Source organism: Macrobrachium nipponense, chromosome 15, assembly GCF_015104395.2.
Source record: "Macrobrachium nipponense isolate FS-2020 chromosome 15, ASM1510439v2, whole genome shotgun sequence".
In the NCBI taxonomy this organism is placed as follows: Eukaryota; Metazoa; Arthropoda; class Malacostraca; order Decapoda; family Palaemonidae; genus Macrobrachium; species Macrobrachium nipponense.
The window spans coordinates 59,668,166-59,691,368 of NC_087208.1; the positions used below are offsets into that span (position 1 = coordinate 59,668,166).

General features: G+C 34.8%; 2 protein-coding genes across 16 annotated transcripts in view; both read right to left on the reverse strand.

Moving 5' to 3' along the window:
• Window positions 1–510: 510 nt before the first annotated feature.
• Window positions 511–16,484, reverse strand: LOC135226700 (mannose-1-phosphate guanyltransferase alpha-A-like). Its single transcript, XM_064266409.1, has 8 exons — window positions 16,329–16,484; window positions 11,082–11,280; window positions 10,623–10,852; window positions 9,913–10,099; window positions 8,403–8,574; window positions 7,904–8,019; window positions 7,137–7,285; window positions 511–772 (listed from the first exon to the last, which is right to left on the reverse strand). The coding sequence occupies exons 1-8, from the start codon at window positions 16,369–16,371 to the stop codon at window positions 672–674; spliced, it is 1,197 nt and encodes a 398-aa protein (XP_064122479.1). The 5' UTR covers window positions 16,372–16,484; the 3' UTR covers window positions 511–671.
• Window positions 16,485–21,341: 4,857 nt separating this feature from the next.
• LOC135194994 (quinone oxidoreductase-like) overlaps window positions 21,342–23,203 on the reverse strand; it is a 55,011-nt gene continuing 53,149 nt past the window's right edge. For all 15 annotated transcript variants that reach the window (XM_064221260.1, XM_064221253.1, XM_064221249.1 and 12 more), the window contains one exon: window positions 21,342–22,114. In XM_064221260.1, the coding sequence (XP_064077330.1) occupies window positions 22,040–22,114 (75 nt within the window). In that variant the 3' untranslated portion in view covers window positions 21,342–22,039. The remainder of the gene's footprint in view (window positions 22,115–23,203) is intronic.

The following is a 23,203-nucleotide window of genomic DNA, read 5'->3' on the forward strand; positions in this document are numbered from 1 at the left end:
CTTTGTGTAAGGTTTTGTCTTGGGTAATCATTAGAAGATTTTTGGTGATTTTCATTCATTTCATTGAATCAAGTGGGGAAATATTGTTAATGATTAAATACTCCAAGTATGCTAAAATTTTACATGTCCAGTAGTGTAGTATGCTGGTTCTTGCACTGGAAACCAAGGTTTGAGATTTTACATCATGTACCATGACACTGTTTGTATATAACTGATGGTAAGACAAGTGACATATGACTTAATTCGTTGACAAATTTAGTATTAAATAGAAAATAAAATAAATTATTCCAAAACGTTCAGCAAAATCATCAGGTTGCACACTAAAAGTCATAATGAAAGTCACTTTACAGACTAACTTTTAGCCACCAAATAATGAAACATAATTATTTTGTAAATAAATTATTAGTACTTGGTGGAATCTGTTATCTGTGATTCAAGTGACATCCTTTAATTAATAGCTAACTACAGTATAGTATGGAGGTTGATGGCAAATCCAGAAATAAAACAAGCTTATTTTTTAGTATTTTAATTATTAAAATTCAAAATATCTTCTTTTCACATCTGAATAAAAATAATAATTATGGATCCTCTAGGCATGAGCAAAACCTAATACTGCATAACAAAAAAGAAAAATGACAAGACCAGAGATTTCAATACTAGATTAGTTTTCTTTAAAGAATGATCTCATTCTTGTAACTGCTTGCGAGATCTTTGTATGGCAGGACAATGGAGTTCAACACAATTATTTCGGGTGGAACAGTCACATTACAACCTGAAATAAGAAAAATAAAAGCATGGTCAGAAACTTTTTACAGAGGTGTAACATCCCATCGTCTATCAAAAGTTGCTTTGCTAAATTGTATCCTGCTGAAGACAGTAACATGTTATTTTAAAAGCTTAAAGTCTAGAGACAAAACAAAGTCATACAACCTTAATTACAATTGTTATGGTGACAATATTTGTAAATCTTTAGTTAGAAATCCTACAGAGTTCTACCCTTGTAACCTCACCACGTCCTTGGTTTAAGTTTTCACAGAGTCAATGGTAGTCAAAGGGATGAATTCCCATTTACAACTACATTACAAAAACATATCAAAACAAGATAAATTTAACTGAATAAAATAAAATGGATTTGTGTGTTAAAAGACAACGTACTATACATAACAGTAGTGCAGATTTACAATATTGTCATGAACATTTGCTTGTATTACCGACAACAAATTTTCCATTATTAGTGCATAAGAAGTTTGAACATATAATTTAACCAAAAGAACAGTAATAAATAAAAACAGTATGAATACATGAACAAATACTTTGTTAGAGTAAATAAAAAAATACTAAATTTCTACTTTTCAGGTCAGTGAGTGCAAAGTAACATATTCTTTGAAATAATGAGATGTAAATTGAATACTTTTAATAAAGCCTATACATATTCACTAAATGTAATACCTTAAAGCAGTGAGATTAACATACAAGAGACAATTGACAAACAGCAAGAATATTTACAGAATTACCCAGTGCAGCAAAGACAAACACTAACTAAAAATACAGAGTTGATAGTCGTAATACACATACAGAGTTGATGATAAAACAAACTACAGTACCTTGACAAAAGACAACTATGATTATTGATACTGTGATCTGAAGCCCTTCCCTAATCCTTTTTAATCAAATACTGTACCTTTGATTAAAATATGTAGCTATTGATTTGTCAGCCTTGAAGAGAGCCCATCGAATAACTGCATAATTGCTTTTCACCTGGTCCTTGTATAATTAAACTAATACTTTATGATAAAACCTGGTTACTAAAGTAATAATACACAGGGAGACCCAATAAGTACTGTTTAAAAAGTTCAAAGTTAATAACACACCACAAACTAATGAAAAAATTTACATTTGTTAAATACGTATATGACATGCACCAGTATCCATTTCCTGTTCTCCTGAAAGAGATTCTTCTGTAATGTACCAAGGGTAGGCATAGAAATGTTCTTTGCTTATCCTTGTTGAGGTTAAATGCTTTTACCTAAACACACATTTCTTAGTCCTGAATCCCGAAGCAAAAAAATGAAACCTTAAGCTAATTCAATATTAAATCTAATATGACAAAATTTTCAAGCAATTTGGATTTTTCATAATTAACAAACCTTCGGTCTCAACATTATAATAAATCTTCTGGCACCAGCTGGAAACTGGTCAAGTTAACAAAACTGTGTATGCAAGGAACTATTGGCATCTGTGGTTGGTCGCGAGTTATGTGGAACCACCTACATACCCCTCAGCAACCCGTGACCAAAAGTACAGTACTTTCCTTGAAGAAATTTTACAAGGCTGAAAATTGTGACTAATGGTTGTAATTTCAAGATATGATTTAGACTACAAAAACTGATGTATCAAGTTTACATGAACAAGTAATTACCAAAGTTTCATAAACTGTAGGCAATGTTTATACCAAAGCACTTTTCCAAAAACACCAATAGCTCTATTGTAAAATAATAAGTTTTTAAATTAATTTGTATTTCACTTAGGTTTACAAACCAGAGCCTTTCATATATGTAGTATATTTCCTGCACATGTACTACTACCAAGAGAGATAACCACCACTAGCTTTGCTTCAATGAAAGCTACCAAGGTATGTGCTTAAGGCTGTCTTGATCATTCTAAAATAACAGTGCTATGTAGAAATTGAAAATGAAACTAAATCTCACTAAATATTTACCAACTCAACACAATTTCATTAAAAAACTGTCTGGCATCACATAATACGGAAACTTATTCATATAGTATCATTAGCTATGATTAAATTAAATATTACCTAAAGGTGATGATGATGATGAATGACAATATGAAGGCCAAAGTTACCTTTTACTTCTAAAACTAAATACTTTCAAGCAAAAATATTTCATGTGTTAGTGCATCAAGTCAAAACTAAATTCTAATTCAAGTTAGTATTGTTAGAATAAAATTTAGGCATAAATACTGTCCAAATTAACCTTCCACATAACAGTCAGACTTTGAGAAGTGTACAAATCTTGGTATATTTTTCAAAGTTGTGTATGCTAAGTTACCTTCTATATTTCATAACCTATTACAGGTTGATATGATAAGTCTTTCTTGAACTTAGAGGATATTTAAATGTCTAGAGAAAATTTGTTTCAATTACTGTAATCCTGTTGCATCATTGACACTTACAGGCCAGTCTCATATTTCATTTATGCATCAAGTAACCAATTTCTAGGCCTTTTTTTAAGCTGAAAGCCTTCTACCAAATGTCATGAAATGTTCACACACATGCTTCAAGAAAGGCAAAATACATCCCAACATCTTCATGGTACGAATAGTAACATATCTTCTACACCACCATACACATTTTATTCCAAATAAAATTAAATTTCCTTATGGAATTCTGATATTCTTATTGACATGACAAATATGCATATGGTGAAGTGCCTTTCTCGTGATTTCTAATATTCTGATTTTTTTAATAACACCACACACTTAATACTGGGACCTTTTTTTATATGTACTTATGACAGGTGAAATACAGTATAGTAAATGAATGTAATTGCCTTAAACCTTCAAATGCACACTTTAACCCTCTTGCGCACATGCCAAAAATATAAGGGTGTAAGGTAAACGTCTTTTCGCCCGGGCCGAAAAGAACATATGCATGGAAAAGTTTTTCGGTGAAGTTTGTTATGTCCAAACTATAACTGATATACACTTCTGGTTAGTGTTGTTATGTTGGCAAATGATTGAATTATTTCCTAAAGCAATAAGAACATCTTTACGAGGCTTAGAAATAATAAAAATGATGTGATGGACATTAAATTTTAAAGAAAAATCATAGATATTTTTTGGAAATAGTAATCATGAAAGATATAATAATTAGGTTTGGGGAGTTTGTTTTTTACCTAAATTATGTAGAAATGTTTGATCTTTCACGTGGAAGCAATAATTTTGCTATATATATGTTTATTAATGAGCTGTAATTGATTAAAAAATGCTAATTTTTTACAGAGTGCAATTTTCAGATTTTCCAACCTACTTATGTTGACATTTTGTATCGTAGCTAAGAAAGCTAGCGGCGTCGGGTTTGCATTTTCTTCAAGATTCATCATCTGTTTACAAAATGGTGTCAACTACGTTTTCTATGATTGACACACTTTTTTTTCCTGAATTTTTCCCGAAAATAACTTACATATGACGCACCCGGCGTGTCATCTGTGCACTTACGGAAAAAAATCAGATCACAAGAAGGTTAATGACTAATTACTATCATACCTAATTCAAGCCATAATTTTCCCATTAAAAGGCCAAGTAAGAGAATAAAACAGGCTCTTATGCCAGATATAAAAATATCAAAACTTACAACATTTGCAGGCCAAGTCCTAAGCATCAGGTAAATAAGGCAGCAATGTCATATCTAAGGCATTAATACAAATTACAAAAAGAGAGGAGGCATGTGTAAACTATTTACCTTGCTAATCACTCAAAATTTACCTTCCTTATCAATAAAGTTTAATTGGTTACTCTAAAACACATGCATCACTCTTAAAGTACCATATAGGAAGCCCACTGACAGATATTATAAGATAATTTCATTCTTGGTGCTGCCTCCGAGCTCTTTATATGGGAGTACGATGGAATTCAAAACCACCACCTCTGAGGGAACTTTGACATCATTACCTGTGGTAAATAAGGAACTGGAAATGGGCCATATGCGAATTAAGTACTACAGTACTTAAATATATAATTTTTTTATGAATACTAGGTCAAGAAAGGAAGTCACAAAAAAAAAAATAAATGAAATACAAAAGCAAAATCATACTGCTAAATAATGCTGAATAATTTTTTAAATTAGCAAAATCCGAAGACAGTTTAGTTTCTGTCGCCAAGGCAACCAAAATTTCAAAAGAATTCACTACAAATTTTATGCGACCTAATATTTACCAACCCGCTGGTAATATTACAGCTATTTGGTGATAAACCTCAAAATGTTATAAATTACTTCAACACTGCTGAAATATAGTAAAAGAGTATTCAATCTAAGCTGATAATTTACAATTGTACATTATTCTCAGAAATAAGGAAATTACATGTCATTTTTAGTTCATAAGTCATTTTTATTTCATAATTACCCACTATTCATAAGATACCTTATTCTGTGTAGGACTACCCCAGTCTCACCAATCCGCTTTAGCTTCAACAAAATGCTAACCACTGTGTGGTGATAGCCTTATGTAGCGCTCTACATTAACACTCACCCCGTTATGCAACTCTGCGTCAACATCTCCCAGTTTGCCTTGGATCTAAGTTCTCCTGTGTTCTTAAATTTTGTTAATAAGCATGTGCGCTCATCATGAACTGACATTCCTGTGTACCTCTGCAGGATTGGAATGAGTGCCTATAAGCTAGGTTTTTGCTTAAACCAAGGGCACTCCTGCCTCCTTTCCAAATCAAGAGTGCAGAGACTGTTGGAGTCAACAAACATAAAATTTCCTCCACTTATAGAACTTCTACCTCCTCCTTGTATCATACAAAAGGTCTAGACTTTGACACATTGGATCATACAAAAGGTCTAGACTTTGACACATTTAAAAATTACATTTCCATCACTCATGGGATTTGCAGCCATATCATCGAATAAAACACACCAATTTCATATGTCTAACAATGCTTCTATTTTCACAGCAGAATTATGTGGAACAGGATCAGTCTCTGAAATTAATAGAGATACACCACAACAGTAATTTTTTTTGTGTGTTTATTAGACAAAGTTTCCAATCTTCTGTGCTGATCATACTGCAAATACCTGTTCACCATCTAAGACTTCTTTAGTGCGTGAAAGATGGGATGCATACGAAGTTTTTCTGCTTTGCTCCAAAGAAAGAGTATAAACATTGGACTCCTGAAGCTGTGGCAGAGGCATTATCAAACACTTTAACTTGAGACTGGTCCCTGAGTGCACGCTCTCTCCCTTTAGCTATCAAGAAATACATTGTATCAAAAAGCACTACAAGACTCAGCCTATCGACTACTGGACTCTCTTGCCACAACCCATCTCACATTCAGGGGAAAAAATAGGCCTACATGCCCACTACAAGTCACATCAGGATGGGATCCTCTGAGCCAACCAGAAGTCCAGTTTCTGTCACCTGTCTTACTGAAACAATTACCCATTACCACTCTAGCCCACACACCATCTGCAGCAACTTCTCGGCAGCCTCCATCTCTGGGATTTCCCCCACTATTTGTAGACTGCCTCCAGCAATAAATAGTTTCAGCAGTTCAGTCACATTTGTGGTCCACTCTCCTCCTGTTCAAGCTAAAGCAACTTGGTGCAACTGAGTTAGTTATACATGGAGTAAGGCATCTTTTGATTAATGAACTTGTACTCAATCCATCCCAACTGTTGTCTGCTCTCTTGCTGTTCTAGCTGAAGCAAGCTCGTGCAACTCGGTTAGTTCTAAATTACATAAGGCATCATCTGATTAACTAACTTGTATGAAATACTTAATTTTTGTGTCATAAAACATTTCCTTTGGTCTGGAGTAGAATGTTATTTATGCCGTTGAGCACAAATGACATTTCTTGTTGTCACCAGAGATGTATGGTAATTATTGTGGCTTGCAATTAATACATACCAACAAATGCCAGCTTTGAGATTAATGAACTTTTTCATTATGGAATTTCAAACTAACAAAATTAATACTGGAAACCATGCAGTTGCTATTCACTTTTCTGATACAAAAATATTTGAGAAAATGTGTCAAAATGAACAAATGGTTGTTATTCAATTGTGCTGTTCAATCAAATTTACTAAATAAAGAACCATGAAAAAGATAGGACAATAATTTACTATATGTAATTAATTACTGTTTTGTAGAATGCTTATAATAAGGAGTAATGTCAGCAGTGGGCTCCACAAAGTGCGCTCAATGCAAACTGCATGGTAAAGCAAAATAATAACATACAGATAAGTACAACTGACAAGAATTAGCATTAGAAAGACAGTTACAAGATGCTTACATAAGTGTGATCCTCCATTTAGTTAAAACACTAAGACCCTAATAAAAGAAGAAAGTGATGTGTATCTCTAATCTTGTAATTAATTGTACATGATTAGAACCTACCAAGAATTGTAATTGAAGGGTTGAGTTTGCCATCACTGTTGAAAAGGGGTACATTATCCATCTTCGCAAAAGGCTTGTTTGGATTGGGGTCACATGGTGTTCCTTCCAGTCGAGTCCATGATCCAACAGTCGAGTTCCATCCGACAACACTAAAAATTAAATGCTAAGTGAGGCTTGCTTACTTATTTTCTTACACTGTCAGTGAGTACTACTTATAAGCACCTCAGCAAGATAATGCAAGATATAGATTTATAGAAGAGATAGAATATAGAATTAGGTCAAGCGCTGTGACCTATGAGGTCATTCAGAACTGCAAGGGAAACAGAGTAACGAAGGTTTGAAAGGTGTAACAAGAGGAAAACCTCTCAGTTGTACTATAAAACAATTGTTAAGCTAGGGTAGAAAGTAATATGGAAGTAAAAGGAAATGGATGGAGATACAGTAATAGGATTGAAAGGGGTTGAGCAAGAGGCTGAAGGGATGCTGCAGAGAACCTAAGTAATGCCTATATTATGGCACTACCAACTACGAGGGATACATACAAATACAGGCAGTCCCTAGTTATCAGCAGACTTTTGATACATATTTTCCTATTTTTCTTTTCACCCACTGATATTTCATTTCATTAATAATCAGCAGGCTTTCTGTTCAAATAGTCTCTCTTCTTGATCTTTGTTTAAATCACTAACTAGACTTAATAGTAAAGATTTAAAAGAAACTTAGAACTTTGTAAAGAAAGAAAACCATTTCAGTAAAGTTATATTTACGTATATAAGACACAGCTGTGCTCTTCAATGGTGCTGTTCCCAAGCACAATTGACTCCCGAATGCGAACACCAGCCCCTATGACTGCATTTTTTCCAATGCTCACATTTGGTCCAAGCTGAAAAAATAAGTGTATTGACTCTTCACCAGCATCAGTTTGAATTGCAGTACAATATTAAATTTCAAAACCATACAGCTTACAAAAAATTTTGATTTCTTCACAACTTTCAAATAACCATATTTTTAACAATGATGTGTAAATGTTCTCCAATATCACGCATTCAATTAGACAAACAGAGACAAGGACAAAATTATATCAGCTTCTTTCAAAGGACATCTTGATATTGTACAGACACTTTATATTGAATACATAATTGACACACGTAAAATTTAACTACTTAAATCTTTCTGATTAAATTTTCTCTGTGAATTCAAAATTAACAGTGATATATAATTATTGTGCTTATTGTTACAGCATGTGAGAAACCAGACAATCCTTACAACTGCAGTAGGATCAACAGTGGCAGATGGATGAATATACACATCACCAACAACGGTAGGCTTGTCAGGTCCATTTACAGCTAAGCGTTCCTTCTTCAGCTTGTGGTACAGCTGTAAATAGTGGCGATTTGCATAGATTGCTGAACCAGCTGTTTTAATCTGGGACCACCATCTGAAAAATTTTGTTCGGCATCTGTTACCCATGCACATTTCCCATTTAGGAAATCCCAAATAAACTTCAAGCTTTGAAAAGCTTTATTTTTAACCAAAAATTTTAGGAAATTTAGGCCATATACCCTCTTCAAAGACACCATACTATACATCAATTTCAAACTTTTCAATTTAGAAAGATCCAGAACTTCAAACGCCTACTATATACTCATTGTTCTACATGAATGAAATTAATCAAAAGAAACCCACAAGACTACTTTTATTGAAACTCCTCTTTAGCATCTGCAATTTAGTCCAGAATTTTCCTAGTGGGGTTTCTTGTCTTTAGTATCACAAAAGGCACACTGCAGTCAGCAGTGGAGGGGTCTTGTTTTCATGCAACATATAAGATAAAATTGCTCAGGCCAGACCCACAAAAGTCTTTGAATACAACCTATCTGTATAGTTCAGTAACACAATAACTATCGTGTACTGTACTGGGGAACAGGTGATACAATATCGAAACAGCTGTGGGACAATAATTTACAACACACCAAACACTCCCCATATACGTACTACTATGTATACTTTACTGTCATTGCCCTTGGGAATTCTTTTATATTAGGCCATCTATTTCTTTTTCTATTAATGTTTCTAGAATTCCAAGATAGTACTCAATTTTCACAGGGCAGATCTGACATCTCTTCAAATGATAAATGATTGGCTGACACATTTTTTCCATGTAAAGTTTACTGAATTGCATGCTATAAAATTTGGTTGTTTTTGATACAGAATTATATGGAGTCACATGGATCAAGATTTTTCAATTTCTTGGTGACAAGTCTCTCTTTGTCAATTAGGTCATTCATGAAATTAGTTTTTAAATTATAAATTCTTCAACTGTATACTGTAGTATTTAATTGCTTTATCATTACTATTAGCATTGATAGCCATTTTTATATAATTTGCAAACTTAATTATTTTGCTGGTCAATATTATACCCAAGTCATTAATGTATAATTTGCAAACTTAATTATTTTGCTGGTCAATATTATACCCAAGTCATTAATGTAAATAATATAGAGAAAGGAACAAGTGGCAACCCACCAGGAACACCACTTGTGACAACGAGAGACTGTCCCATTAATAACTATTACTGTATTTGTTTTCAACTTAGCCACTCTTCTATCCAATCTCTATACTTCATTACTGTATTACATTACTGTGCTTTAGCCACTAATAAAGCGACAGAGAATGCCATAAGTATCAATGAAACTTTGGAAATAGCATTTAGTTTCCTCTATGCATAATTTATTTTTTCCTCTATGCATAATTTATTGAAGAAGAAATCAGTACTAACCTGTCAGTAGAATATACAAATGCCTGTCCTGTACCAGCTATTGGCATAAGAATATCTTGTTCAAGCTGAATAGATTCTGTGAGTTCACTGTCATCACTGAAAAAGAAATACCATAAATAATTTTGATGTGATAACAATACAAGATTTAACCTGAACTGCTGTTTTTTTTCGCCAATTTCAGCACTACCTAACTATTTCCCTTCTTACATTAGTCACTTCCATGTTAAATACTACTAAGAAGGAAGAAAGCCTGTACAGTACCAAATCACCAATAAACATATACCTTTTTTCTAAAGTAGGACATTCCCTATTCACTCACAAATTATTTTATATAAATTACTTTAACACATGCAATAGTCATTATTACTTACAGATAAGATATGACAAATTTTTAATCAATTTGTATTTTTCATAGCTAACAAACCTTCGGTCTTAACAATAGGATAATCTTCTAGGGCTAGCTGGGAACTGGTAAAAACCTCCCTACATTACAGCATACTACTTACTGTATTAATACAAACTTGCCAAAAATAAACATTTACGTATAGTTACTCAGCATAGTAAACCACATACGTACTCTACAGAATTACTTAACTTTATTATTACTGTGAATACTATACATATTACCACCAGCAAGATATTTTGTGAAATTCTGAACTAGAGAAATAAAGTAAAAAAGTTTACAGGTAATGAATGAAAAAAATACTTGCCTATGCATCCGTACATCGTCGACTGCTGTCTAGTAGCTTCAGTACCCATGATCGTTATAAGAGAAGGGGTTGACAGGCTAGTGTGAAATTCGAGTATGTCTTTGAGAGGAAAATCGCCACAAACATCTCCATTTAGCACAAAGAAGGCATCTGGATTACCTGAACTGATCTGGTCACGGAAGTGGTAAATACCACCAGCAGTGCCCAATGCTTGGTATTCTTGGAGGTATCTACAGGTACAGAAGAATAAAACATACAGAGTTCATGTGTCTAATGAACGAGGATGTTTCAGTACTACCTAACAAAGCAATCACATATCAAATTTATTCAAACAAGAGACTCAAATTGGGAAATAACATATTTCAACTCTAATTCACAGGTTTAGGATCTCAGTAGAAATAATTTCACTGTCCAGAATCATTCAAATCATTCATAAATATTATTATATGATGCACTCACCTTATCCTAATTTTATAAGTGGCAATCATATCTGCTACAAACTGCTGCAACTGCTGTGCTGGGAAATAACCTAACAACAAAATTTCCCTCATGTCTGGAACTGAAGCACATGCTTCTATGTGGTGCTGGATCATGGGCAAGCCAGCCACTGGGAACAATGGCTTTGGAACATCGAGGGATAGAGGACGGAAACGAGTACCTTCAAAAACAAATGGACCTTGTAAAGTACAAACTCCCTTTAACCTTTTGGGCATCCAATACTAGCAATAAAGCCCTAGTTTCTGTGCTGTGCAGTACAAAGTCCTACAAAAATATAACCAAAAATTGAATTACACAATCCACTTGACAATGTTAGTAGACATACTATTTAAAATTAAACATAAAGGAACAAAGTACAGGTGGAATAAAACACTAACTTTAGAATTACTAAATTAATGTTTCAAAATATTAATAAAAAAATGTCCAGTTAAATTATTATTTCATAATATATTCAGTTTTATATGATGTCTTCCCCCTAACTATATGCCAGTAGCCTGTAAATTTATTGGATGATTCTGTTAAAGTATGGTAATTACAAAGATCTTATAGTATATTAGCCGAACACTTCAACACTTTCAAGGTATCGCAAGGCTAATGCTAATCCCACTTATTTCCTAGCCTAACTGAACTGAGTTTTACATTTACTATTCAATTTAAAAGATTTATCAAGAAATGCATCACATCTAAAGAGCTACTTGATAAATATAAAAGCCTCACGTTGGTTATAGTACATTATTTTTTAACATAAACACCTTTACGAATTTAGTTGATTATTTTTTAACATAAACACCTTTACAAATTTAGTTGATTATTTTTTAACATAAACACCTTTACGAATTTAGTTGATTATTTTTTAACATAAACACCTTTACAAATTTAGTTGACAACCAATGGCTCATACACAATATATTCAAACGACCATCCACCCAACCCAATGAAAGCATTCACAGGTAATTTCCTCTAGGTTGCTAGCCTTTTGCAAGGGGTTGGTTGACAATCCTAAGAAAATCTGACTAATAACTCATTTGATCTGCAGCATAGCACAAAAGACATAAATGGAAAAATGAAGTTTTCATAATAAAACTAATACTGTAATACTTACCTGAACACCTGAATTAGCGCTGGTCAGTGACCAGGGCTAATTCAGCTGTTCAGGGAGTGTATTGCAATATAAATATAAAGACAATACCCACTCCTCTAAAAAAAATTCAATTATTAACCTCTGTTGCTGTGATGACTCTGCATTATTTACAGTACTGTATTGTGTTATATTTCTGTAATTATCACAAGAAAAATACTACACACTGTACTGGTAGAGAAAACAGCAGATACTGTTGATGTCTAGTAATAATACAGGGAACTTTTTAATACTACAAGATTTACAAAGTAAGTATATGCAGTAATTAATGTTATAAGCTTAATTAACCTCAGCATATGTACCAAAAAATAATAATGCAGTACACTTCTACCCTAACCATCATAAGCATAAATTTATTTTCTCACTACTGAAATCATGGAACAAAAAGGTTGTTTTTAGCACAGATTTTTTCTTAAATTGCTTTCTAAAACTAAGAGTTGAAATTATTAATAAACTCATACTCTACTTCAACGAGGCATGTTAATTCAAATTTAAAGAACTCCAGTTATGAGAACTTTTCTCTTATTTTACTTCCAACTTTCCCAAGAATGTCAATGACCTAGTATGTAATTGCCTTTCTTGCTATGTCAAATGCAAATTATCTGCTGGATTATAGCAGATTTTGTTCCTTTGGATATACGTCAAATGACGTCTCATGAATGTGAACACTTTTACCACATCCCTCTGCAGAAGAGAAAAACCTGGCATCACTGGGGTTCAGTCAATCTATATCCACATCTAATGCTGGTTGAACACTACAAAAGAGCATGTACGTACATATCAGGGTTTACCTTATCAAAGTAATATATGACTAATAAATAATAGTAAATTCTGCACTTGAAAGTTCTATGTCCACATTAGTGTTTCACAATAAGGAAATAATTGCTGAACACGTGGCCTAATTGCGAGAGTTGTCCAAGGACAGCAAAGAGCTTAGTAGTAATTATGTTTCAATGCTATGGTTTTCACTGTACATGTATATAAGAGGACATCCCAAATCCCAACTAGCAGAGAATATGTTTCATATAAATGATCAGTAATGAAAGAGACACGAAAAAGCTAAACTTTCTAAAGCAGTCATATGCAATACATATCTTTGTTTAACAAAACTTCCTTCAGAAACTTATGACATGAAATTCTGTGTTGCACAAACCTTACTGATGCTCCTTGAGAAGAGAAATTCACTATCCGAGATACAGCTTTACTATTCAGTACTGTCAAGTGGCTGGTAGCCTGGAATCAATTGTTTGATACCGTCTACAATCAATTATTTGTCTTCTACTGCTAAGCTTTAATTCATATTAGCTCACTGGATTTGCCATCTTACCCTTCACAAAAGCTGTCAACAGCATTATCAATATTATGAGCCCTGTAGTTAACAATACTATTATATTTCAATATTGGTATAACAAATCAGTAACTTTGCCAATAGGGAACCAGGCATCTATCATGGACAACGTTGACATTTATTTAATACATGTCTGTGTTCTGTTCTTTGATGATACAGAACTTCCTTTTTGCTAAATCTCCCTTTAACTGAAAGTATCCTGTCAGTACTGAATCAGCCATCATACAATTTTTCCCTACTTGATAAAGCTCCTTCTACCAAGAACCACAGTGCAAACTGAATGCTGGGATCTTCCAAGATATATATTCCATTCCTAAATGTAAGCCAATAACCAGTAAATTCATAAAAGATATTCTTGAGTTGTAACACAATAAATTTCCGGAATATATAAATATTGATCTATTAATACTAGTACGTACTAACTGATATCAATATGGAATTCTGCCATTCCCTGGAATATATAAATATTGATCTATTAATACTAGTACGTACTAACTGATATCAATATGGAATTCTGCCATTCCCTTTAATGTCAAAAGTCAGTGAAGCCATGAAGCATGGCAAGAATGAGCAGAAACAAAAACACTAATCAAGTGATAAATAGGGTCTCTGTTGAAGACAACTTACAAGGAATGAAGACCTACCTATTTACTTTATGAATTGGGTATTGGTACGGCAGTCCTATCCCTGATTGCGATAGATATTGGTACGGCTGTGAATTGCGCATGCGCGAACCCTTGTTTACCGCCTCAGGCATATCAGTGACAGCAAGAAAATGACAACCTAGCAACATGAACAGTGTAATAATCCACCAGTTTTTGCTCAAAAACCAATTTTTTCAGGTTTCAACAAGCTGAAAAAGGCAATAGACGTCTACAAAGAACCAAACTTCCAGAAATTGTATATCTGTAGGTCACGAACGATTGAATCGGCCCTGAAAAGAGCCCTGAAGAGGAGATTCAAAGAAGATTTGAAGTTTAGCTAGTAAGGTAGTGCAGCAGTCAGTAGTGTGTCCAATATGGGAAACATGCTGTCAGTATAGACCTGATTTGGATGATTACTTACGATTGATTAGGCCGTTTACCAGAGGATCGACTTTGGTAGTTTTCCTTACTACCATGAATACAGTAGAGCACGATTTCTGTGTACTTCAAGTCTTCTTTGAATTTACTCTTTGGACCTCTTTTCAGGACCGATTCGATCGTTCGTGACCTACAGATATACAATTTCTGGAAGTCAGACTCTTCGTAGACGTCTATTGCTTTTTTTCAGCTCATTGAAACCTGAAAAATTCTGTTTTTTGGTGAAAACTGATGTATTATTACACAGTTCAGAGGAGATTCAAAGAAGATTTGAAGTACAGAGATATATTAGTTTAGTTATATTTTTCATGTACATATAGGTATAGTCAAAATCTAAGTATGTTTAAGTATTATTGTAATTTTTCATATTTTCGTTTACTGTCAAAATGTTTTGGTGCTGTGGTGATGACAGCATGGTGCTTCACTTTGACATTTTGAATTGAACATGTTCAGCGAAACAATTCAGTTCGACTATTATTACTATTGTCGCTGATCTTCTACTGCCGTACCTATAGCTCTTAGCAACAGTGTACGGCAACTGCTGCATGATTAGCAAACTGCCGTACCTACAGCAAGTCAATAGCACAATACAGCACCACTGACAGAATCTGACGTACTCCCACTACACTGTTATTTGTACAGCAGGAAGTCTGAAACTGATGCATGCGCAATTCACTGCCGTACCAATATCTATCGCAATCAGGGATACGGTTGCCATACCAATATCCTGTCCCTTACTTTTATGCTTCTACTGAACCTTTGTCAAATACAGTCTTGAATGATACTGAAACATGGACAACAAATTTGCATGACAAATGTTTCTGGCTACATATGGAAATGAACTACTGTACTTACTAGCTTTAGCTATTTACCACTTACAATATGTACACAGTATATACTTACCAATAAATGACCATGAAGTTAAATCTGATGAAGAGTTGCCAAGTAAAGTTGAGGTTAATGTTTGAAAATGTATTTGATGTGTAAATATTTAATAAAATGACATAATATATAAATATGGAAAAAGCTTCTGTGTACAGTTAGGATAAATATGGCAAAACCTTAAACCTATAGCTATATCATAACCAAACACAACAAGACATTGAGTATTCTGGTCAGTGACTGATAAGATTGCAGGCCGTGGTAGTAGGCTAGCTTTTTAATAAAATTTAAAATACAGGTTAAACTATCCTTTGGGAGTCTGCTACAATCTAGTACTAGCTAGTTTACTGCTTGACAGACCTATGAGCCTCGGTGGGCCTACATCTCACAGCCTATTACAAGTCTAGGGTATGATATGGCATACGTGGCCCATAGCTTAGGCTACGTAGCTGGCCTACCTAAATATAGGGCTAGGTAGCACACACAAATGTCCTAACAAATTCCAGACTCTGCCATCAACCGACAAGTCACGATATTGTTGTCGTTTTAGATTTAGCTGACCTTATGCCAGCACGGGGTCTTGCTCCTAAAGCAGCCCGTAAGGGTCATGATATGACAGTGGGGTCATAATAAGGTTAGCAGACTCAGCTCGGGTCAAACAAGGGCACGTCAGGTCTTCAAGAAAGTGATTTGTGTTTAAAAAAGGCAGGAAAATGTCATTAACAGCACAGAACCGGTTATTCAACAAGCCACAATACCTTTTTGGGGGCCTCCGATTAATATAACAGCCTTCAGCATCATGTCTTGTGGGAGAAGAGGCGATTTCCAGCAACGGGAGATGTGTCAACCTGCCAACACAACAAAATTTTATTCTGCAGACGTCAGTTTCACGATTACACGGTTGCGGTGACACCGTCAGTGTTGCCAGATAAATGTAAACAAACATTCTCGCGAAGTGATAGATTTATGACAATACTATATGATTTGTATCTATATAAAAAAAAACTTTTTTTGCCAATACGCGATCATAAATGCCGATGGGATATATGTACGTGTACATTACATAAATGTGTGCTAATGTGCGAAGGAGAGAATGGAACAAATGAATATATTCAGCTGATGGCAAAAGGAAAGGGAAGACCCCATGCAGAGTTCACGAAACAAATGTCCCAAGGATATAAGAAAAGTCAGGGGTCAGCTAGATTAATAGGTAAAAAGAGAGAGAGAGAGAGGACAATTAAGCTTCAATTTACAGGAAAATACATAGGGATATAGTTAACTGACAAAGGTGACCATAAGCGGTTAGAGGAAAAAGATTTTTGCCTTACAAACAACTGTGGCAGCCTGGAATACCCATCACCAATGCCATATTAGGTCTAATTACCGTGTAAAGAATAGAGAAGAATATAACAAAATAATCCTGTTCCAAAACCTTATGGCATCTGATTTGGCAAGGCTAGTCAAAGAGGTGGTAGAAGACCAAATAAGGAAACCAAACTGATGGGGAGAAATGTGATAGATCATATATGTAGGAAGTATTATATTTATGTAGAAGACAGTATATAAAACAAAAGCTTAATACATACATCGAAAAAGTAGAGTTGTCAAAACTGAAAATGATTATATGGTAGTTAAAAAGGAGATTGGTTAGCTGAAGTTCACTGACGGAAGACATGGGAAGAGTACGGTAAATGTAGGCGAATTACGTACAAAGAATGGAATGCAATCGTTTTAATAGGCCAGACTACTACATATGCAGAAGTAAACTGGAATATCAAGATGAAACTAATGCGCTTAAGTTTCTTCGTCGTAATCGAGTTTTCTGTACATCATAAAATCAAAGCCACCGAAAATAGATCTATGTTTCGGTGGTCTCGGTATAATACTGTATGAGCCGCGGCCATGAAACTTTAACCACGGTTCGGTGGTGGCCTATCCTATATCGTTGTCAGAAGCACGATCATGGCTAACTCTAACCTTAAATAAAATCAAATCTACTGAGGCTAGAGGGCTGCAATTCGATATGTTTGATGATTATAAGGTGAATGGTCACTACACCAATTTGCAGCCCTCTGGCCATAGTTTTTAAGATCTGAGGGCAGACAGAAAAAGTGCGGAGGGACAGACAAAGCCGGCACGATAGTTTTCATTTCAGAAAACTTTACGGATCCATTTTTTACATTTTTTTTTTCTTTTTTGGGCATTAGGTGTGTCTCACTACTGCGTTTAAAAGAGGGTAATTTCCAATAAAAATCCATTGCTTTGCTATAAGATACTAAACAGTGCCGGATATGCATTATGTGACATCTGCCGTCATTTGGCTGTGAGCAATTAGATGATTTATGCGGTTCCCGACGAATTTTAATTGAAAAAAAAATTATCAACGATTTCAAATCCGTGATTTGTCATGTAGTAGTGCTTATGATAAACACAGCATTTAGCAAATAAATACATGAAACATTTCGTAACTAGTATGATATTCGTTACAAAATAATGATACAATACATTACATTACAAGCAAATATATTAAGGTCAGTGATAGTACGTATTCAGATTTCTTTTAAACACAAGGTTAATTCCTGCAGAAGCCAGCTGATATGGGACTATCACTGTTGGTTATGGTAACACCGCAACCATATGATGAAGAACTGTGGCATCGTTTGTAAACAGACTGCACTGCCATATAATACTATAAAGAAATTCGACCAAACACCTGGGAATTGTTTCCCGTTGTTGTCTTTTTGATTAATCGCTCTGTTACATAATATGTTCATCAAAAGACTATCTATCTTGTGAAAGGATGAGAAAGCTAAGTATGTTGATCGCCAGAACATAATGAAGAAAAAATCCCGATTCAATGAGAAATCGCGATTTCCATTAGAGCTACCTCTCGTGTATCTTAATTAAAGCAGGCATTTCTTTTAATGCAATAAAGATGTATGACATCACTTAAAAAAAACATTAATAATGTCTACAACACTTTTCCCTTCAAATGCCATACGTGGTTTAATCCTTAGTGCTTTGTGTAAAAAGACTAATATGGATTAATTATATTATAGTTTCACCTAGCAATAATGTCTTAAAAATATATATTGAGCAATGAGAATACCATTTACATAGTAAAGGAAAAAAGCATACCATTTACATAAAATTACTTACTGACGATGAGTATAGATAAAACGAAAATCAGCATAATCATTTTTTAGTTCCTTTTTTTTAACAACTGATTATGCATTTTTTTAACTATTTTCTTGTTATTCAATTTTTATTGTTATTTTCTTTCAGTTTACTTATATGTTCCTTCCTCTGTTTTTCTACTATATCATTTTCTGTTGTTGTAATTCTAATATCCTCTCTTTATATTTGTCCTTGTCTGTTAACTATTTTATCACATGCAGGCTGCTTTCCTCTCTCTCTCTCTCTCTCGCTTTGAGTTATAAGAACTCGTAGTTTCCAGAAACATAAACTAGAAAATCCCCCTATTCTCCCCGTCCCAAATTCTCAAAACCCACTAAAGTTTCCAAAAAAGAAATGGCCCATGGGTCTCATTAGAGCCATCTAGGAAATGAGAATCACTAGAATTGACCGACTCATAAAGTAACTTTCGTGATAACGCTCAGGTATTATGATTATTATATCAACTATTATATTCACATGGTTAATACATTAACGTGAATGTGAAAAATGAAAGCTAAATTTATAATATTAATTCATAAGGCAATGGAAGGGAAATTGATAATTACTGGAATAATTGCTGGAATAAAAAAAATATCAGTAAACTTTTCATCCTTGTGTGCGAATGTGTTGTAAATTAACCCTAATGAATCTCTCTCTCTCTCTATTGAGGATAAAGAGAGAGAGCTGGGACAAGAGTCTATTCATCTCGTTTTTATATCTAGAGAGAGAGAGAGAGAGAGAACCCAGAGAGAGAGAGAGAGAGAGAGAGAGAGAGAGAGAGGGCAACTTCCTATCTTGCGTACTTTTCGGACCTCCTTTTCTTCCAACGATTTCTTCTCCTGAACTCCATTTAATTCTAGTTTTAAGGCTTGGATCCCTGAAGTGGAGACCATTCTCCAAATGGAATCCAAAGGCTCCAAAGAGACTGCAGACAGACCTGAAGAGAGGGTGCTTGGGAAAGTTTCTCTCTCTCATGAGATCCAGAGACTTTCCAAAATCTCTCTCTCTCTCTCTAGAGGAAGAAAATGCGAGGGAGGGAAAGATACTTGCATCAAGATCTCTCGCTTTCTCACTCTCTCTCTCTCTCTCTCGAGAGAGAGAGAGACGGGGAAAGTCTCTCCCTCTCTCATTCTAGAGAAAACAAGAGGGAAAGATACTTGCACCAAGCTCTCTCTCCTTTTCACCCACTAGAGAGAGAGATTCTTGGGGGAAAGTCTCTCTCTCTCTCACGAAAGAGGGAGAAAATGAGAGGGCAAGATACGTGCGCCCGGCTCTCTCTCTCTCTTTCACACTCACGAGAGGGAGAGGGAGAGGGACACTTCTCCAAGGCTCTTTCACTCTCATTCTCTCTCTAGTGAGTGAAAAAGAGTTTGGGGAAAGTACCCATCCCTCTCAATTCTCTCTTACTAAAGAAAGAGAGAAGAGAGACTTCGGGAATGTCTCTCTCACTTCCTCTAGTGAGTGAGAAAGAGAGAGTGGGGGCAAGTAGTATCTTTCCCTCTCGTTTTCATAGACCGTATTAATGGATCAATATTACAGTCATACCGTGTATGACATTAGTCTATAGCAGTAACACTTTCTGATGGAAACTTGCTCTTTGGCACTGCTGCTTCTTCTTTGCTTTCTTCTTCACCTGGTATAACATCTGTTTGGATCAAGCATTTTTTTATTTTCCCCAAGCTTCATGTCTTAGTTATACTTTTTCATTCACTGCATATCTTTGATAGCCTTCACGGTAAATCCACCAAATTCATAACAGATTCTAGCTGAAACATTTTTCCATCACAATTTTATTGTCTCGGGCATAAGCAAATGTAAACTTTCCACATCTTCACCAAATTATCTTTGGTGGGATCTTCTGACCCATCCTGAACAATACTCCTAATAGAGTACCATATGTAATGGGTCTTAACCATACTTATTAACTCCCTGTTGTGTGATTAATGTAATTAAGGAATTGTTGGAAACACTGCCGCAGTTATGTGAGAGTTGGATCTTGAAGGTCTTCCATTACACAGTCTGCGGGAGCTTACAAGACGAGTTTAGCAGTCTGAGGGAGCTTGCAAGGTGAGTTTAACTACAAGCTATCTAGGCCTATTCCAAGAAAGTATGGCGTCCAAAATTACAAAGGACATGATTAAGCCATTCACCAGCGAAGGCGACATTGTATCATGGTTGAGGAGGTAACCTCACTACACCCCCTAATCTAGAGAGGTTGAATTAGACATGTTGGGGTTTTAAGCAGAATGATACTGACACCTTCAGTGTTGAATTCATGGGATTTTGGGTAGCCAAGGATGCCCAATATTAAAAAAAACTTTCAAAAGCAATCCCCTAATGCCAAGGCGGTATCTTCTAACTTCTAGGACAAGGTACCTATGAAACCACTCATAAAAGTGTTCTGGTAGTCCATGACTTCTTTTTATGCATCCAGAAAACTTAGTTTGAATTTATCATTTTCCTTCAAGGCTTTGGAATTAATAGCTTTATAGATCAGGGCTGTCTTTTTACCTGGAAAAATTCTGCTAGTAATCATATTTGCAAATCTGACACCCTAAAATTCAATTACTGAAAAAGGGCCAATAAAATACCAGTGACAAATATTTTCATTATTTATCAAGCTGAATGAAAAATAATTCTCATCAGGAAGACAAAATTTTACATTTCAAATTAAAACAAATTTATATGGATATTTTGTGGGTTGAAAAAAAAATTGTCTATTCAAACTGGGTATTTTGGATAAATAACCCCAAACGTGAATGCAATATATTGCAATTTTATTAAAATACTGAAACATCCAGTTCATAAGCATTCCAAATGCAAACACTGGCAGTGTATAAAGTGTATAAAAAGTATCCTGTACAGGACATCACAGCAAGCTAAGAAGAAATCTGGCAACTCCACAATGTTTTACCTAATGTATCAGTATCTACTAATTAAATTAGTACTTTATCATCAGGTAAACTTTCTTTTTTTTTTTTCATGTGTACATGCTTAGCATCGTTTTGCAGGCAGCAGTGCAAACAGCTTTTTGTTTTCTAAACAAATGGGTATTACTTATTGCAGAGTGTATTTACTAAATGTCTCACTTAGCATACCAAGATGTGCACCAAAATTCTTGAAGGCAACAGTACAGTACTACTAGCTTAACCCCTTCAATATAACTTATGCTTTTCCTTATTATTATTTCTAAGTTAAAGAAATTTTTTGCGGTCCTCAAAAGACCATGTATTGTATACTAAAGAAGTACAATAAGCATTGGCAAGAAGGCTGCTAAAAATCTTGCAAACCCTTAGTCCTGTATTTTGACAACAAGCTTTCCTTTTGCCCCTTTTGAGTGTATAATGTCATGGTGAGCTTGACCGGCCTGAAAGACAAAGAGTAAAATTATAAAGTGAATAAAGAATCAGAATAAACACAAAAACAAATTACTACTATTCTATGTGGAAGTAAGTAAACAACATTCTGTAAGAGGCTGACAAAATGATGATGATTACCTGAGGTGATAAAGTTGAGCATTTGCAGACCTTAACACACAACCTGGTCCAAAGTCCAAATCCATATGCCTTTCTGAACACTGATAACTTCATCTTCGTACTTTTGTCATTTTACATCCCTCGCCTAGTTTGTAACCCTTTGTATGCTTCAATAAAAATTCACTCATCTTTCATTTTTTCTCTTGTATTCACATCTTTTACTCTCTGTACATTATTATTCTGACTCATATCTCCTTTCACTTCCCTCATTCATAAAATCCAACATTCTTTGGTAAAACAAAGAAACCTGAACATTTACCTTATGATATCTCTGAAATATTAGCACGGGGGTACTTTCTAACACTTAAAGCAGTTTTCATTTATTCAAACAAACCCATTAGTCATAAATAGCATTAATCTAAGGAAGCATTCCCCACCTGCTCCAACTTGGCAGATCTTACTAGAATACAGACCTCACTGCAAATAACCAAACCACACACCAGTGTCTACAGAAGTCCCACTTATTACTTCATGAGGTTTTGCTCTGAACAAATGTCTGCTGCCTCATTCTCAGAAGATCACACTGATATGTTTACTGTGGTGATATGTATATGTTACCATTTTATTTGAGTGTTTCTGCCCTCAGGGGACGTGGGTTCTTGACCTCATTCTGGTACTGTGAGTATCTGATGCCATTCTGCTTTGCAAATGATCTTTTCATGTGAATGAGAGAGGCTGGAGAGTGAAAGTTCCTATAATAGATAGTTTTGGAAACTGCATACCTTTTAGGGTCCAAGTTAGATGAAAGACCAGTAAGCATGCTGTAAAATTGAATCAACCGAAAAAGCAGCAGTGCTATGACTGCTTTACGTGCTACATTGCCTCATAATGTTTGACTCCAAAGAAGAAATCTGCAAAATAACTCTTTCCCACTGAGAAGTGATGGCTCTCAAAGAACAGCTTACTTCTAAATCTGAAGG

Bases quoted from the DNA above. Each gene is read 5' to 3' on its own strand.
- LOC135226700 (XM_064266409.1), bottom strand. From the start codon at position 16,371: ATGATGCTGAAGGCTGTTATATTAATCGGAGGCCCCCAAAAAG. The intron at 11,281-16,328 runs GTATTGTGGCTT...TTGTTTTTGAAG, and splicing joins AATCGGAGGCCCCCAAAAAG to GTACTCGTTTCCGTCCTCTA. The intron at 773-7,136 runs GTAGGTTCTAAT...TTCTTATTTCAG, and splicing joins CCCTTCAATTACAATTCTTG to GTTGTAATGTGACTGTTCCA.